Source organism: Heterocephalus glaber, unplaced genomic scaffold, assembly GCF_053883595.1.
Source record: "Heterocephalus glaber isolate CG9 unplaced genomic scaffold, H.glaber_assembly_v1.0 deba00001067, whole genome shotgun sequence".
NCBI lineage: Eukaryota > Metazoa > Chordata > Mammalia > Rodentia > Bathyergidae > Heterocephalus > Heterocephalus glaber.
The window spans coordinates 6,205,282-6,223,482 of NW_028258187.1; the positions used below are offsets into that span (position 1 = coordinate 6,205,282).

The following is an 18,201-nucleotide window of genomic DNA, read 5'->3' on the forward strand; positions in this document are numbered from 1 at the left end:
GGAAGAATGTTCAGTCAGGATCAAAGCCAACCACAGCCACGGTCTCTAAATTCTAAAGTCTCGGAGTGGCTGGGGACAGCAGCCCCCTCTTTTCCATGATTGCATCCCCAGTGAGGGGTGCTGACTGCAGGAGATGCTCAGTGTTCACTCTGTGACCAAGGTACCTGCTGTGAACTGGGCAGGAGGAAGGCTCTATGTGTGGAGGACTCTGCCCCCCGGAAGTTAACTGGATGAGGGGGGAATCCCAAGCTCTTTCTTGTTCTCTCCGGGAGTCCAGAAATCACTCACTTCAAAGGCCACTTCATTGTTGGTGTTCTACAGGTATTCAAGGAGTGTCTATTCAGAAGGTATATGTTTTTTAAATGAGCAGAAGCAGAGCGATGATACAGCCTTGTGTTATTTCTACCAAACTGAGGGCTTCTGCAAGGGCCAAATGGTTCTAACTACTTCTCACATTAACTCGTGTAATTAACTCATTTTGGGAGGATTACTCCCAGAAGGCTTATGAAGGAAGAAACTATCATTATCCCACTTAGAGAGGAGGAGATTAGGTTCAGAAAGGCTAAATGATTTGCCTAAAATCATACATAAATTACATGCAGGAGTTAGTATTTGATCTCAGGAAGTTTGGCTCTAATGTGTGCCTTTTATTTTTTTGACTAAACCAAATACTAATCCCTATAATATATATATTTGCTTTTGCTGAAGAAATATCTTAACGAAACAGTATGATAACCTTGAGGGCGGACTGTGTCTATAGCTTGTGCTCTCCCAGAGCTGTGAAGTACAGGTCACAAGGAGGCCAGGGAGGGATCCTGCGTGTCTCACCTAGGGGACGGGTACCAGCCTGGGGTCTCCTCAGCACAGGCATGGACTGTCAACTGCAAACTGCTCTTTTTCCAATTATTTTTCCAGTGGTGGCTCATATGTTTTAAGTGGTTTAACTGAAAGAAGATAGAATTATGTTAGTTAAAACAATAAAATTTCTAGTAGATTTGTCTGTATGTAAAGACAAACATTTCTCCGATTCCTAGAAACAAATTTGCCAACGAATTGAACAAATACACAGGAAAGGCAGAAGTGGATGCTTATTGAAGTCAGGGAAGAGGTCAGCTTTACGGGGTGAGGGTAGCCAGTGAACAGACTCAGAGAGATCCAGGGTGAGGATAAGGGACAAGGGTCTTCTATGTTCAGAATTCCCAGATTGGCTTCTCCCTGTGAAAATCGGGCACTGGACAGTTGTCCCATCAGAAACTCAGGTGGCCTGGGCATGGATGTAAACCACCCTACAGAAAGACGCACTGGATTTCCCGCCAGATGTAACTGAAGGATTCAGAATAGCAGCTCCTGATTGGCCCTACAAACACCACCAAGTTCAAATGTGGGATTGGAAATACCTCTTTCTGACTGATTCAGAGAACAGTGCTCAGGGCCCATGGAGTCATTTTGGTCCCGGGTCCTGTGCATGTCCTCTGGGTTTTTCTGACCTTTGTCACTTTCTGCCTCAGAAAGGCTGTAGTCTTAGTCATTTCGTGGATAAACTGTGAGCTTCTAGGAACCCATAGGAATATTCTTTTCCTTGCCATTTTCTGTTTAAATGGTCTGGAATAGGACACAGTTATTCCCATACAGTCAAAGTCAGATGTGACCAGTGTGTATCTGCAGGAAGCCCCTACCATTTCATGATAATTGCTCATTTGGTGGATTTTGTTTGTCACAATGTTGATATTTATCCCAGCAACTTCATTCTGTACCTCATTACCTTAAAGAGCAGAGTCTTCTATGAGAACTTGGATGTTAACTTATAATATTATCCTTAAAATGTAGGGTCAGAATCAGAAGTAAATATTTTTAGTTCATTGTATGATAACAGAGTATTATTTAAGGTAGAATAAGAGTAATTGTGTTTTGAAAATCCATTTCTGGGACCCTTGTTTCCTCCACAGAGACAGAAATTAGTTTTATGTCGGTTCACTTACTTGATTGCTACTAGAGTGGGCTTTGGAGTAAAACTCCTACAATGGATTTCATTAATGCTGGTGTTTTCAACCTTTTGGTTTGCCAGAGATGCCACTGAAATCATTCCAAGGTCAAAGTCCCTTAGAAATTATATGAATGCATCAAGTTAGTGGAATTTCATTTTTTTTTCTATAATGTTTGTTTTACAATATAAAACATAGTGTATATTAGTATATTTAGTACCTTCAAAAATAATGTTTGAAATCTCATTTACTTGACATGAATCAATATTTATGAAGTTCCATGAAATATGTATGTTTATAAACATGGAACTGTATACAGTATATGAATTATATATGTATATTCATGTACATATTCTGTACCTACATCCTCCTGGAGGTATGAAACGTGAAATTAGAGCTGAAAGTTTTATAGATATAAGTCAGAAAGCTTATAGAAAGAAAAAGTAAATAGTGATATGTTCCATTTTATTTAAACATATTTTTATAATTGAAAGTTTCCTTTAACCTAAACTTAAAAGCTTCATTTGCTAAAGTCATTTGTTAAATTGCCAACCACTTTACAAAGCAACAGGCAAAACAGATATCTCAGGAAACCAAAATGCATGCTGAATTTTTTATCTTTTCCTCTATAAAGTAAGATTTTATACAGATTATAATTTATAGCTTTATTAAATTGTGGCAAAATTCAATGACATACAGCTTAGACTATCACAACTTCAGTCAAAGACACCAGAGCTTTCTGAAATAAGTTCAAAGTGGAGTGTATTTGTGGAATTGATGAAATATTTATAGCTCTTAAGGTGATTGAAATTGTATATATGAAAGGATGAAAGCTTACAATTATTAGATGTTGCTTGAAGCATTCTGATTAAAATAGTGTCTTTTAAAATAATGTATTTCAAGACTTTCCTGTGAAATTTTGATTTTATATTAATGATTCCATAAATATCTTGGTGTGCAAGGGCAATTTGAGGAGTAACCTGAAGATTAGGATGCATAGGTATCCTCTTATATAGGTAGATTTTTCTCAAAACTTGGATCCAGATACAGACATGGGTAGGTACATATCTATCTGGAACTACATATGTGACTGTGTAGATAGTGACATGTATCTGTCTTTATCCACTTACATAAATTTATACCTAATACTTAATGCACATCTGGGCCGACAGTTCCCCTTTTGTAGTAAGATAACAGCTGTACCGAGCAACGTCTGAACTCCTCTCTCATGCCAGCTGGTGGCACTGGGGACACTTACGTCATTGGTTGCTCTGGATAACAGAGTCTGTCTTGGTGTGCCCTGGACAGGGTCAATTTCTCAGTTCTATCACTCACCTGAAATGTTTCTTCTTCTGAAAACATCCCCTCACTTCTCGTCTTCCATCTTCTCCAAGCCTTTGAAATGCATTCCAGCCTCACTTAGCTCTGCCTTCCTTTCCCAGAACAGCAGCTGAAGAGACAAGAACTGCAGAAGGGGTGGTGTGTGTGAAGAGTGGACTCCGCGAACCCTTTCTCTGCACCAGTGAGAGCTGGGCAAACCAATAGTCAGCATTCTACTGAATGATCTTCAAATCGTCCATTCTTAATGTGTCAGGGACAAAAATAATGCTTTTATCCCTACAGTTATTTCATGTGCTTCCGGAGAATAGAGCCCATGTAGTAAGAGAAATAAGAGGTGTGATTATTCCAAAGGAGTAGACAATCTTATCAAAGTCTTCAGAAATCAAAATATACCAAAAGGAACAACAAACTTTATTCTAAGTAGTAAAATTACAGTCAGATGGTTATAAATGAACACACTGAATATTGTCATGGTGCAGCAATAATTAATTTGAAAATTATATGATTTATAATGGCAATAAAATATATAGTATCTAGACTAATTTAAAATATATTCAGGAGCTATTTAAGTGAAAATTTTATAATAATTATGTTCACATTAATATAGTGAATGAGTTGATAATTAAAACAAAAAAATACTAAGTTGAAGGATAAATTGTCAGATTAGAAATGTTATAAAATAACATGATAGTCTACTGCAACAAAAACATATCGGTGGAACAAAATAGAAAACACAGAGACTGACTCATGAGAATATAGTTTAATATTCTAAAAGTGGGATTCCAGTCATTAAACATTTATTCAGCAAACATTTTGGGGCATCTGTTATATGCAAGCTGTTGTTCAAGATACTGGAAATACAGAAGTAAATAAAGCAAAGTTCTTACCTCATATGTTATGCTTTGCATCTAAAATGTTGCCCAGACACCTCCTGCGTTCTCCGGCGGGACTTTTCCAAGGATGCTGGGCCATGTGGTGCTGTACTCTTCAGCCCGTTAATCTCTTGATGCGTTCATAGCAGCATGAAGTTAGAAGATGACTGAAAGGGGTGGATGATTCATGGTGTGATCTGGAGCGGTGTACTCTTGCACCCTGCTCCTGCCTTCTCCCCCAACTTCCTGGCTGCTATGGGTTAGCAGTTTTCCTCTGCCAGGCCCTTCCATGGTGCCATTTTGGCCTTGGAGCCAGCCAGGTGGACTGAACCCTCTGAATCAGTGAGCCAAATCTGGGTTTCCTCCTGGCAGGGGGTACATCCCTGGGACTCCAGTCCTCGGAGAGGCTGAGATGGGAGAACCACAAGTTTGAGCCCAACCTGGGTAACGTAGTGACTTAGGAATACAAAGCAAGGAGAACAGGAGATCTAGCCCAGCACAAAGACTCTGAGTTCCATCCCCAATATCACTAAATAAATAAACAATTAAATCTTCCCTTCTTTTATTTGCAGGGGTTGGGTATTTTGTTCAGCAATGGGAAGGCTAATAGAGTGTTAAGATGGATAGGATATATGTGATAGAAAATGAAATGATACCTTTGTATGGAAAAAGTACTTACAGATTAGGAACATCACATGCCTATAATCCCAGCACTCATGAGGCGGCCAGGAGGGTCTCAAGTTTGAGACCAGTGTAGGCTAGATAGTAAGACACTTTCTCAAAAACCCAAAAACAAATACATAGACAAAAACCAATGGATGAAAATCCCAATGGTAAAAAAATTTGCTAACAAATATCTAAATGAAAAACTATGATGTAGAAAGTACAAATTCTATATTCATTCTGGAACAGGAATTATAAAACTAGAAGTCTGATATTTAATCTAACTGATGTTATAGGTCTCTTCCAGAAATGCCTGCCAAAATTTTCTAATGTTGGAAATGTTTAGACTGACAATGGGTTGTAAAACTATTTGTAAAACATGGGCAGGAAGTAGATCAACTTGAGAATTCTCTTGCAGTGAACTCAAAAATGAAAAGGTAGATGAAAATTCAATTTCAGTGATTTAAAATGCATACACTATTACAGATTTTAGATATCATCCAATTCAATGCCTCTCTGTCAGCCTAGAATCCTGAGGCCTATGCTGTTCTAGAAATGAGAACCATAACAAATATCTGGTAGTTATTGCTTCCTGTCTCTTTGTCTTTTGGATTCCGTAAATTATGGTCAATCCTTATAATATTAACATTTGCTCAGTCACAGTTTAAAATTGTTCCAAAGCAGAAATGGAGAATTAATTTAAAAGATGAAAGAGAGCATTCTGTTTTTTATTGAATTTAGGATTCAAATTTCTCTCACTCCCTAAATATTAAAACTCCTCATTATTATTTTTTCTGTCCTACTTTTTGTCCTAATAATTCTTCCAGAGTGATTTTTAGATGCTGATCCAATGTTTCCAAGTTAATTTAGTAGTTCACAATTGAAAAACAATTTAATTTAAAAAAATTAAGAAATGATATGCATTTAAATAAATAACAAAACTTTAGTGTTCTAATAAAGAGCTATTCATTTGAGGATTAAGTACAGACCATTCGTATTTTTAGACTATTTCCAATTGTTATCATGTCAAGTATGATGAGTGAAGATTTTCTTATTCATGTATTTATGGGGCTGGTTAGCCATACATATTTTATGAGTGGAGACATTTCTAGCACCATCTAATGGCAGTAAAAGAAAAAGAAAAAGCTTTTCCAATATAGAAACTAATTTCCATAATTCAAATTAAACTATAGAGACAGAGTTGCTTCGGTGTGAACTGAGCTTTTCCATCCCCTGGTCCCAAACGGGCAGCTGGAAATGCACCTCCTAGCCATTGGCTTGTGCAGGAAGCAAGTAGAAGGGGTGTTGGACAATGAAACCACGGGGTTCCTGCTGTCCGTATGAGTGCAAGAATAAGAAAATACTTGCATAAGAGAATATGTAAAATTTACGTGAAGATTTTCTTACTAAATCCTGGAGTTTTTTGTGCCAAGACTACCTCCTGTATGCCCCAGCTAATTTCCTGAAAGGAGAACTTAGCCGTGTCATCGGTACATCATTTGTATTTGTGGTTTCAGCAGTTGCTTATACATCTTTGACCAGTTCACCACTTGTCTAGTAAAGCATCTTTTATCTCTGACAGTTTTTTTTAAGAAATGGAACCACATCTTTGTGATTTTAGTATTGAACTTTTCTGCTGGTTATAAACCACTGAACATACATTGGGTCTGAGATAAGTAACTCTTACCTCCTGGCCTTCCCTATTTAGTTCATGTTTCTGAGCAGGATTTGAAAATGTATTGTCAGTCATATCTTTAGCCTTAAGATCACTGGATTTGGTTAATGAGCCAGAAGGAGAGTTTAGGGGTATCATCAGATTCTGACCCCTTTTCTCCTCTTCTCAGGCTATGGTTTGACTTCCATTGTAAGATATGAAGCAAGGCACTAGGCAGCTCAGGTAGGGTTAAAAACCAAAGGAAAAGAGCAGTCTATGGGGGTATAGTGAGAGGTTTGGGGGACGCGCCTTCTCTCGTGTGACAGTTGCTTTCTTTCCATGGGCATTGATCTGTAACTGTAATGCTGCTCACTCTATTGTCCACCTACGAAGTTGGGGCTCATCCTCCACAAAGCGGGCTGGTCACCATGGTCCCTGGGAACATCCCTGTGCTCTTCCCCTAGAATTAGTGCAGAATTAGTCACTGGGCTTTGCTACCTTACACCCAGTGACTTTCCTTTTGTTCTGGGTCTTTATAGTATTGTGCACTCATTTGAATACATATGGCTCTTCTACTATAGGTCAGATTCCCTGAGACTGAGTTTCTTGTTTATATCTGAGAAAAGTAGAATATTTGGTAAAAGCAACATGGTAGTTTAAATTATTCTCCAGTGTTTAATTTTTTCTTTTTCTACTTTAATATGGTTGATGTTACCATATTTCACTCCTGCCAAAAGTTGACTAATATTCATTGTTGATTTTTTTAACCTCGTATAATTTTCTCAGGCCATGGATCAATATCAATTTATAAAGAAAATAACTTAAACCCTGTTATTGAAGGCTAAAACATGTGAGTGTCTGACTTTTAAAGATTATCCTACGTTTTTGAAGGATTCTTATGAGTTAGTACATAGTTATCTATATAAGAATGCACAAGCATACTTTTAAACAAGACAAATTCAGGATTTGTGTCAAGAAAAATTTTGAATGTAAAGTTAAAGAGTCAAACAAGTTAATGGATAAATGTAATATGAATCTTTAGCAAAATATAAAAATAGATTAAAAAGACAAGAATCTATCTTTCCTGTTGCTTATCACTGTCGGTTACTTATGCAATAAAAATAGGAACTTAAAAACTTGAACATAAAATGATCAGATAGTAAATTTCTACTAATACTGTCATAAAATCCAAGGCAATCCACTGACACTGTAGAACTACAGAACAGTACACAAGTTAACTGGGAAGATATGATCAAAGTATGTCATAGACATGTGTGAAAATACCAGAGAGAAACCCATTACTCTGTATAATAATCATGTGGCAATAATAAAGAACGTATGTGTGTGTATGTTTGTATACAGACATATAGTTGCTTCCCTGTTCTTACAAACATGCTCATAAAATAAATAGGAACTTCTGCTTCTACTTTACATGTAGGTGAATAAGAAAGATTTTTCTCATGATAACAAGAGAAACAAGAGTAAGTAAAGATCATATTTTTCTATCAGTCTATCAAAGAGCAGAAATTCTGAAAACCATAGATGAACGGAACTTTAGGGGGAATCAGTGTTTCCAAGTTAATGTCAGTGCTGTAGCAGGTTCACATCCAAGGCTGCAGCACTGGGTCAGCAATGGGGTGGGGGCCATTGGGACAGGTGGAGGATTCTGGGGGTGAAGGAGTAGCCCTCGGAGCCTGAGACAGCAGTGTGACCTGGTGAAAGGAAACAAGATATAGAAAAGGTCCCAAGGGGGAGAATACGAAAAGAAAAAAGACAGAGAGAGAGAGAGAGCAAGTGAGAAAGAGAGAGATCAGCCCTCAAATCTTACCATCTTCCATAGATGAATTTGAGTTTTGCTGGAAATTATTTGCTAAAAAAGACCTGGAGATGAAATCCTATGAATTCTTGCAGTAATTGGATTTCAGAGTTATGAAAAAAATTATTGCAAATATGGACTAAGTTATTTATAATCCCAAGCCCATCTCCTGCCAGCTTGAGGGTGGAATGTGGAAGCAGTAGCTGGTCCGCACTGGGGGTGGGCTGACACCAGGGACTCGAAGCCCGATTTCAGGTCAGCGCAGCCCATAGAGGTGACCGGGTTATTGTAATTAGAAAGTGAAGAACTGCAGTTCTATAAGCATTTCGAAGAATTTAATGGAAAAATGGATGCAGTGAGTGATGAAATGGAATATTTTAGCAGGAAAATGATGGCTGTAAAAAGTAATGAAATGGAAATTCTAAAACTGAAAAGTATGTTTGTACAATACAGACATTGTTGGGCTGACTTAAAGTAGATTAAACCATACAGGATGAAAGATCAATTTGAACATGTTTAACTGTGAAATAACTAAGAGCAAAATTGTAAAAGGTTGAACAATAAACAAGGGATTAGCAAACAAGGGATATCAGGTTTATCATGAGTGGTGGTGAGGTTCTAGGAAGAAAGGAAAGAGAAAAGAGCAAAATAAGTAAAATTTCAAATCTGATGAAGCACTAACCCAAAGATCCACGAAGCTCAATAAATTCCACGCACAATAAACACAATGATAAGCACATATAAGGTGCTCGGAGTCAAATACTGAAAATAAAATACTAAGGAAAGCCAACTGCCAAGTAGCTAGAGGAAAAATAGCTGTTGTACACTGGAGAACAATGGAAGGAAAGATGATTAACACTGCATCAGAAGTAATGAGGGCCAGAAATTAAAGATACTTTCAGTTTAAAGAAATTAGTTACTACATCATGAAAATCCTGCACTAGAAGGGACTAAAGAAAAATACCAGATAGAGACTCAAATCTGAGAAAAGAATAAAGAAAAATTAAAATTAAAATTATGAATAAATAGAAAAATGTTCCAAATATTCTTGTCAAGATCTTTGTTAGTGTAAACAAAAACTACAAATATATTTTACAGTTACAACATAAATAAAAGTACAATGTATGAAGAAATAGCATAAATGATTGGAGGATGGTTAATGGAAATATGTTGCTGTAAAGTTCTTATAGATAAAGTGGTATAATATTAATTTCTAGTAGAACTTTACAGGTTAAAAATGCATATGGCAGCTGGGCATAGTGTTGCACACTTGTAATCTCAGCACTCTGGGAGGCTGAGGCAGGAGGATTGCAAGTTCGAATCTCACTTGGGCAATGTAGAGATTTAAAATAAATCACTTGTCTCAAAATAAAATAAAAAACATAAAAAATAAATAATGGACTGGAGATGTGTCTTAGTGCGAAGGCCCTGGGTTCAGTCTCTATTCTGGAAAAAAGAGAAAGATTGTTAGAGCAAACTCTTTAGCTGGAGAGAAGAAAATGGCAGTAAAATTGAATATTAAAATAACGGTAAGAATCAGACTAGCAAAACAAAGGTATGCATGTTCCAGCTGCACCACATGCTTTGTGGAATGTGTTGTTTTTAATTTTAGTCATTCTCTGAGTGGGGCCTTCTGCAGTAGTCAGGAGCTCCTTGGTTATTGACAAGACTTTGTGCTTTGCATGTGGGCCATGATCATTTGCATATTAGAGTGTTTGTTTGCTTGTTAGTGTATTTTGTCAAATGACTGTTCAGGATCGTGCTCATTTTTCTTTGGGTGTTCAGCTCTGGATCGAGCTGTTTGATTTCTGTACATATTCACATGTCGCTTCTCAGATTTTGGATTTCTGACCGAGGATGCATACAGATGTTTTTAAGCAACAGTTTCCTTCTCTGCTTTGATTTTAGAGGGCAAATTTGCCCCATCAGACGTGTTTCAGTTATTTTCTTTTTGCTCTCCCAGTGGCTTTCACCTTTTACTGTGGGTTTAACCTGACACTTTCTAATCATTTTGAAATGTTTATGTTTTCTTGACTCTGCATTAGCAAGGATGGGTGGGCTTGCATGAAGGTTTGGGGTGAGTTTCTAGGTTTCTTTGTTCAGAAGAGACACATTCTGTTATGTCTATGAAAGGCAATTTCTCTTATTGATGGTGAGATCTCTGAATAGGGGTGGAGGGGTTTTCTGATTTTATAACTCTTTTTTGTTTCTGCTTAAACTTAATTTTGCGCGCGCGCGTGTGTGTGTTTGTGTGTGTGTGTGTGTGTGTGTGTGTGTGTGTGTGTGTGTGTGTGGTTAGGGGGTCAGGGCCAGTGTAGAAAACAAGGGAAACCAGTTGGGGGAAATGATTGCCCTAATCCAGGGCAGAGGGAATGATGTGTCCTAACACACGATAATCCTCAACATACAAACATACACTGTATAAATAATGAAGAAACACCCAAGTGGACCTTTTGCAATTGGGCAAAGATACGTATATACAATTTCCAGAAAAATAAATACTAGTGAATATATATGAAAATGTCACCCTCACCAATAAGAGGCTGACTTGAAGCACTTGCAAATGGGAAGGAGACCAAGAGTCTTGACGGTGGAGGAGGCGAAAGGGGACGTTGAAAAGGTCTCAGGTGCGTCGTGTACATATAGCAGAATCTTCGTGTCATGAACGTGAATCAGTAATGTTAATAATAACAAGAATAACACGGGGGAGGGGATATCTAGACGGAGGGAGGCAGGGGAAGGCAGGGCAAGGGAATAAAAAGAATCAGGATATATTTAGGACTTGTCCCCCTCCCTAAAATGAATGCAAACATCATGTACTCCAAACATGCATGTGCTTGTGTGTGTGTGTGTGTGTGTGTGTGCGTGTGCGTGTGTAATGTTTGTCACATCTTTGGCAGTAGTTCCCTCAGTAGGTGGCAGGTTAAACTGTGGAGAATGTTCATTGTCTGCTTTCAAACTTCTATAGGGTTTTGATGTATGTAACTATTATTTATTTAGCTCACATTTTCTGGTTGAGGTGTAACACACATACAAAAAATGCAAAAATCAGAGTATAGGTGCACTGATGTCACGACTGCATAGCCCCTAAAACCAGCACCCAAATTCCCCAGCAGAATGCCACTGGGGCTCCATAGTCCCTGCCTGGCATCCTGTGAAGACCCCAGCCGGGAACCCTCAACCTGCCTCCCCACAGCACACTTGTGCATTTAGCTTGGTTTTGATATAAATAGGATGATATGGTGCATATTCCCTTGTGCCTATGACTTTTTGCCCAATATCCTGTTTATGAGATTCATGCAGGTAGTTGAGTATGGATCTAGTGCAGTGTGTTCATTCTCTGCTATATCTCTCCTTCCTACATCCATGGGCATGTGTGTTCTGGCTTAACAGTATGACAAAAAGCATTGCTATAAACATATTTGTGTATATTTTGAACCTATGTGTGTTGGGATATATACCTGACAATAAAATGCTTGCATCAAAAGGTGTGCATATGTGTAGGAGATATATAGATAACTAAAAAAACCCATAGTTGCTCAAAATGTGTGTCGTAATTAATAGGCTAAATAGTTGTTTATGAAGAGTATGTATATATATAATCTTTTATAAATTTTATCAGCTATAAATTTAATATTGTATTATCATTTAACATTAGTTACACATTATATAGAAGTGTGTATATGTTTGATTATATTTTGTATTTTCTCTTTAGTTTTGGTCATGCTGGAGGCTGTTTAGTGGTATTACTTTTCATTTCTCCGATGACTAATGATGTTAAGTGCTGTTTTATGTGTTAATTCTGTGGATAGATCTTGTTATCAGAAATACCTACTGCAGATATCTTCTCCCACCCGATTGTCTTTCTGTTCTGCTCTTCATGCCTTTGTTAATTTTAATGCAGTCTGACTTTTCCTGTTTTCCTTTTGTGTAATAGCTTTTCCTTTATTAAGAACTCTTTGCCTATTCCAGGACCTTTAAGTGTTTATGTTTATGAATAAATTTTTAAAGTTCCAAGCACACTTCATGAAAGTTAAATATTTCCATGAAGAACTTGGATTTTCATATTTCTGGGCTACTAGGCCATGTCTGTGTGTCTGTTTTATTCATCTGTGTGTCCCATTAGTCTAGAATAGTGGCTGCAGAAACTATGGCTCCTTAACTATGTCTTGAATGAATGAATAAATATAGTGGTAGAAGAAATGCTCTGTTGTTTTTCTAAACCCTGGGAACAAAAAATTGAACTTTTGAACATTTCCTCTTTCTTACTATTTTTAAAAAGCAAAGTCTAAATTTAACAAATGAGAAAGGTGTATTGTTCACTCTTCTGCCTATTGTAGTCAGTGTTGCTGCTTAACATAACCATTTGGAGATGCGAAACATTTTGGCACTGCATGGCCCAGGTCCACAGGTCTTGTCATCCTTGGACCCGTTCTTCAGACAGGGCGGAAGTCAGGGGAGCTGAGGGAAAACCAGAGCTCCACGCCAGGCACCTGCTGTCCTGCCCCTCACATGTGATTGCTGTCATTCCCCTGACCAAGTCATGTGACTGAGCCGGAGTATGTGCACAGGGATCTATAAACATAGTGTCTTTTTTGGAAAAAAGGAGAATATTAGTCATATCAAACAATTATGCATTGTATTGTTCTGCTCCATGATAAATTTAATAAAGTTTTTCTTAAAGTATTTTAGGCATTTATGAAAAGATTATTGTGTGTGTATTTAAAGACATTTATTTGTAATTTTAGTTCGTTTAAAAAATTGACTACATGATTTAAGTATGTGGCTCAAAAGATAGGATTTATCTGTGTCTATAACAATAATTAACTAATCATCAGGAATGTGTTGTTTCAATAGACATGTGCATTTTAATTTCCTCACACAATTCATGTCAAAGAAAGCCATTTGTTACTTGTTAGTATAAAGAGAAAAGTGGCAAGGTTGAATGATTTGAAAAAGCTGAGGAAACTCTACCTGGCAATATCAAATCAAATTGCCATTTTTTACACTAAGTCTTCCCTTCTCACAGGAATTTTCATTGATCTGTGTAGTTTTGTACGTTAATTATGCTAAAAGCTCATTTTGTAGAACTTGGACATTAAATGCTGTGTTTCTGGAAAACATGCACTCGGCTATGCCTTGAATGGCGTATAATCCTTATTTTCAAGTGTGCCTTGGCTGAATATTCCTGCAGTTCTTACTCTGATTCATTTTGGCTTTTTCTTTTTTGGTACTAGGGATCGAACTCAGGACCTTGCACTTGGGAGCCAGGCTGCAGAACCACTGAGCTAAATCCCCGGCGGCTCTGATTCATTTTCATTCACCAGATTTCCCTTGGGTTAAACAGGAATGATGGTGTTCTCAGATTGAGCAATTGTTGTTGCTTTCTCTGCCTCAGATTTTGGCTTCTTCTCTCCCCTGAACTGCCACAGAGCTGCCTCTCTACACACGCGCAGAGCTCGGCTGTCTTTGTGTCCTGAACAATAACTATGTCAACAGTATATGATACTAAGTATAAAATAAAAAACTGGTCTCAAAAAAGATTTGTTTGTTGGCCATCTAGGAAGTCTTTACACCATGAGCTAAGCTTGACTTCTTAATGTTCTCTCCTATGTAGGCTTCCATTTTACAATATTGTCTTTATTGTTTTAACCTTTCTCTTTCTATTTCCTTCTCTTCAATTTGGACATTTCCCCACAAGGTTGTTTTTCTTTCTCTGTATTGTTTCTCTGAGACGTGGATTCTTGGCGTGTGACTGTCAGTGTATCTAGTCCCTCCTTCTCTTCTGAGATTTAATTTCGCACTTCCCAGTGATAATGTTCCACACCGTTAGTGAAAATTTCATGTTCATAACACTGATCTTAGAACCTTACCCCAGGGGCTCCTCCCTTACTGACCTTTCCGCTTCTGTTAGTGATGCTGCCTTCCTTGCAATAACTGCTGAAAAGTCCTCCCCACGCCATCGCCCCATAGGTCCTAATGAGTCTCTTCTGAAATTCAGACTCTATCATTTTAGTCTATTTAGTTATTTGTTCACCTTTAATCAAAATCCATATCATCATATTCCCAGATCACTGTGATCTCCTCACTTCTATAGCAAAGTGATCTGCATTCTTTGTATATTCCACCAGTATCCTCCATGGACCCCACCATTTGTTTGGTGGCCTTGATCCCGACTCTAAGCATCCTGTTTCTGCCCTCCACCAAATTTTTTACATCTTCCTGTTACCATTAGGGTAAAACTTACACTGATGGCTCAGCCCTTTTAGTTTACTTATTAGGGGAGATGACAGCAGGAAAGCTAGCAGGAGGAATTCAGGTGAGTTTGACTACGCAAAGTAATTGGTGGGGCAAACAGGCTTCTTCTGTGGCATGAAAGAGGTACCAAAAAGGACCAGCATTAAGTCAGCAAGTGCATAACCCCCAGCTGGCGGGCATGGATGAGCATCGGAGAGTGTGTGAAAATGATGTAGCAAAATGATGAAGACAAGCACATTGGGAAACCAGAAGCTTTAAAACCTAGAAGTTGGAGACACGAAACCAAGAGGGCCAGCACAAATGGGAGCTGCATCTTTGTAGAGTGAAGCCTGCATCTTAAGCTTGTCGTGTTCTCCTTCAACTGTCCCTAATCGCTTTGAACCAATTTATATCTTGTATCTCTCTCACTCTCTATCACTTACCACATCTCACTACAGTTTGCTTTTTAACTCTTGTCTTCTATCTAAACCAGAGCTCAATGCCTGGCAAGGGCTGGTTCATGTTCTCCTTTACTGTGTAGCAAAGTACTTAGCCAGTGTTAAGAGGTCTATTGAAAAACTAACACTCCAGTGTTCTCTCACAAAGTTATTCTGCATTCCTGCCTCCAGACACCTGCTGAAACTTCTCCCTTACCTCGAGTGCACCTCTTCCCTCATTCCCTTGCTCTGAAGTCTAGAATATTGACTATGTGTGTGCACCTGAGTACCGTGTTATGTGCTTGGTGCAGAGAGCAGGCCCACTCAGCTCCCGAGGGATTCCCAGTCTGTTAAACCCATGCGCAGTCCCTCATGTGGGCCCTTTGGTCAGCAGCCCAGCTGAGAAGAGCTCTCTCCCTTCATCCTGGATGACTGCATCAATACTCGGATCAGAATTCATTCATCACTGAACATTGTGTTCTTGAGCTGTTATTGAATTCATGTGTGATCTTGAACTCTTAACTGATTCTCCCAGTATGATTATCTGTATCATTTCCTATCTCCAATGAAACTGGAACCTCCTGGAGATCGGACATTGTGCCACTTAGGCTTCTTGGCTGGTTTTAGTGCCGTAGGTGAAATGCCTTACACATCAGGAGAGCTCTGCGGTGTGTGCCGGGATACGCAGTGACGGGAGGTGGGGCCATTTGTGGGACCATTGCAAGGGGCTCCAGCTTCTGCCTGGGAATTCGGATGAGACAAGAGCACTGTGAGTCCAGTGTGGTGCTGGTGATGTGGATGCGGGGCCAGGGAAGGCCCTGAAATTCAGAAGGCTGCCAAGTTTTTGAGCGCTCTTGCAGGAAGTGAGCTCTATGGCCCATGCATGGCAAGTCTTTCTAGTTTTTATCTTCATTTACAGTTCTGAGAGTTTGAACTTCATAAGTATTTAAAACAAGGTCCCCATTGTTTTCACTTGTGTCAAAAACCCATTCATTGGGGCTGGGGATTTAGCTCAGTAGTTTCACCGCCTGCTGCGCAGGCACAAGGACCCGAGTTCAATCTCTGGTACCAAAAAAAAAAAAAACCGATTCATCCTCATGACTTGCTGATGATATTTTCACACTGAAACTCTGAGTATCCAGTTTGGGGTTGACCATGTGTCTTTTTAGGTTGGTAAGTTTTGCACACATTTAAACTTCACTATATATTGGTTAGCAGAAGGGCACTTAAATTTGCAAGTCCTGCATGGCATTAAAAATGGGCTGCACTGAAAACCACCACATGGCTGGGACACCCCAGGATGCTGCTGTGTATAATTTCCTGACTGTACTCTCTACATCATAAATAATAATGGAAGTAAATGCGCATTTATCAGAAAGAATCAACAAAAACTCACACTGATTTGCTGATTGTTCTTGTCTCACCAGGCATTAAAGCCAGCTTTCGAACAAGGGTGTCTGAAGGCTTGATCTTCTTTGCAGCGTCTCCCGGCAATCAGGAGGAGTATTTTGCACTTCAGTTGAAGAAAGGCCGTCCTTATTTTCTTTTTGATTCTCAGGTAAATTATTAATCATGACAGCTGATATGCTGGGAGCAGATACTTAGTACTAAGGTAAGTGTTTACGTTTTCATGCTGAAAACGTATATACTAAAAGGTATAAAGTAATAAGTATGAATGTATAAAGTAATAAGTAAGTATAAAGTAATAAGTAAGTATAAATACTGTTATTTTCCTCATTTTACCAGTGAAGGCAATGAAAATCACAAAATGGTGCGACTTGCCCACAGCTAAAATAGCAGCCACACAGCCTAAATATCTATAGGCTTAACGACCTCATCATGAAATTTTAAATTTTTAAATAAATAAATAAATTCGAATAGATCTATTTTTAGTTCCTTCGAGAGCAAACATTATACCTTTCTTTTCTTTGTTCTCCCTCTTCTTCTTTCCTCCACCATTTTACCAGCACCTATGGGGGCCTAGTGTGCCGTGAGCCTCAGCCTCCGAAGCTTTAAAGTGAGATATGATTGTGCCCCTGCGACACAGTCTGAAGCAGACACATCCCAAACAACCTATAATATTTACGAATGTTGCCAAGGAGAAGTGTGGGATCCTGTGGCTCATGGGAACATAAGATGAAGGTGTGGCGTTTACCCAAGATACAGAACAGCTAGGAAGGAGCGTGCCTGGGACAGGCAGGAGGAGCAGCTGGGCTGGCAGCGCTCTTGAGCGAGGAGGGGAGTTTGTAGCAATAAAGGTTTCAGGCAACACAGTTAGCACATGCTCAGTCTGGAGGGAGGCTGGAACAGGCACATTCAATACACTGAGATAATGTGGGAGTGACTGGAGAACGGGAACAGAGGAAAAAGTGGTGCTTTGGAAACGTAAGGATAGAGACCAAGTCTTCAGGGTTTGTAAACAAAAGTGAGGACTCCAACCTGAAGTCATTGAACAAGTTGTCTTCACTTTTGTTAAACAAATATTAGCAAGCATTTAATATTAGGCAATACATGGGGTCCATGACTAATTGAGAAATAAATAAGACTAAGTAAAGGACTTGAATTTCCACTTCCTTGAGTCTTCAACTTAACACTGATTTGAAGTCATGAATTCTGCTTGCTAAATAATTGTTTTACATTACATTTGTAAAACTGGCACCTTTTGTCTTTACATCCAAATTGCATCTAGGGTCAAGGATTAGGGGCCCTTTGTAGGAACCACAGAGCATCCTGTATGCATGAGACCCGGTAACCTTGGAGGTGAAGGCAAGACCTGTGAGGCCAAGCGTGAATGCATCCTCGTGCCTGGCTCAAGAGGCCGGCGGAGTCCTTCGTGCTTAAGGAAGGTGTCAACTGCCATGGCAAGGCAAGGGCAGAAGGCCCTTGCCATCCTGACAAGGGCTTGCTGACTCCCAGCTAGGGTGTTGCAGGTCTTTTCCACAAGGACTTCCAATGTCCCCCGGAAGTGCAACTTGGTAAAAAATGTTAACAGAAGGCAGCAAGTAACACAAGGAGAAGTCACAGGCCACTTAAGCAAACCAAGCCCGAGGGACAGGAAGAGCGACAGTCCTCACAGAACGCAAGACAGGCGGCAACGGGAAACAAAACCCAGGGCACTACAGTTTGATTACAGAACTGAAAATAGTTTTCATTTGAAAACTTTAAGGACATTAGAAGAAACACTTTAAGCCCCAGGTTA

At 39.0% G+C, this 18,201-nt stretch overlaps 1 protein-coding gene across 1 annotated transcript in view; it reads left to right on the forward strand.

Moving 5' to 3' along the window:
- The window catches only part of Ush2a (usherin), a 692,185-nt gene that overhangs the window by 261,697 nt on the left and 412,287 nt on the right, over positions 1-18,201 (forward strand). Inside the window, exon 21 of the mRNA XM_013066500.3 lies at positions 16,430-16,560. Within this exon, the coding sequence (XP_012921954.2) occupies positions 16,430-16,560 (131 nt within the window). The remainder of the gene's footprint in view (positions 1-16,429; positions 16,561-18,201) is intronic.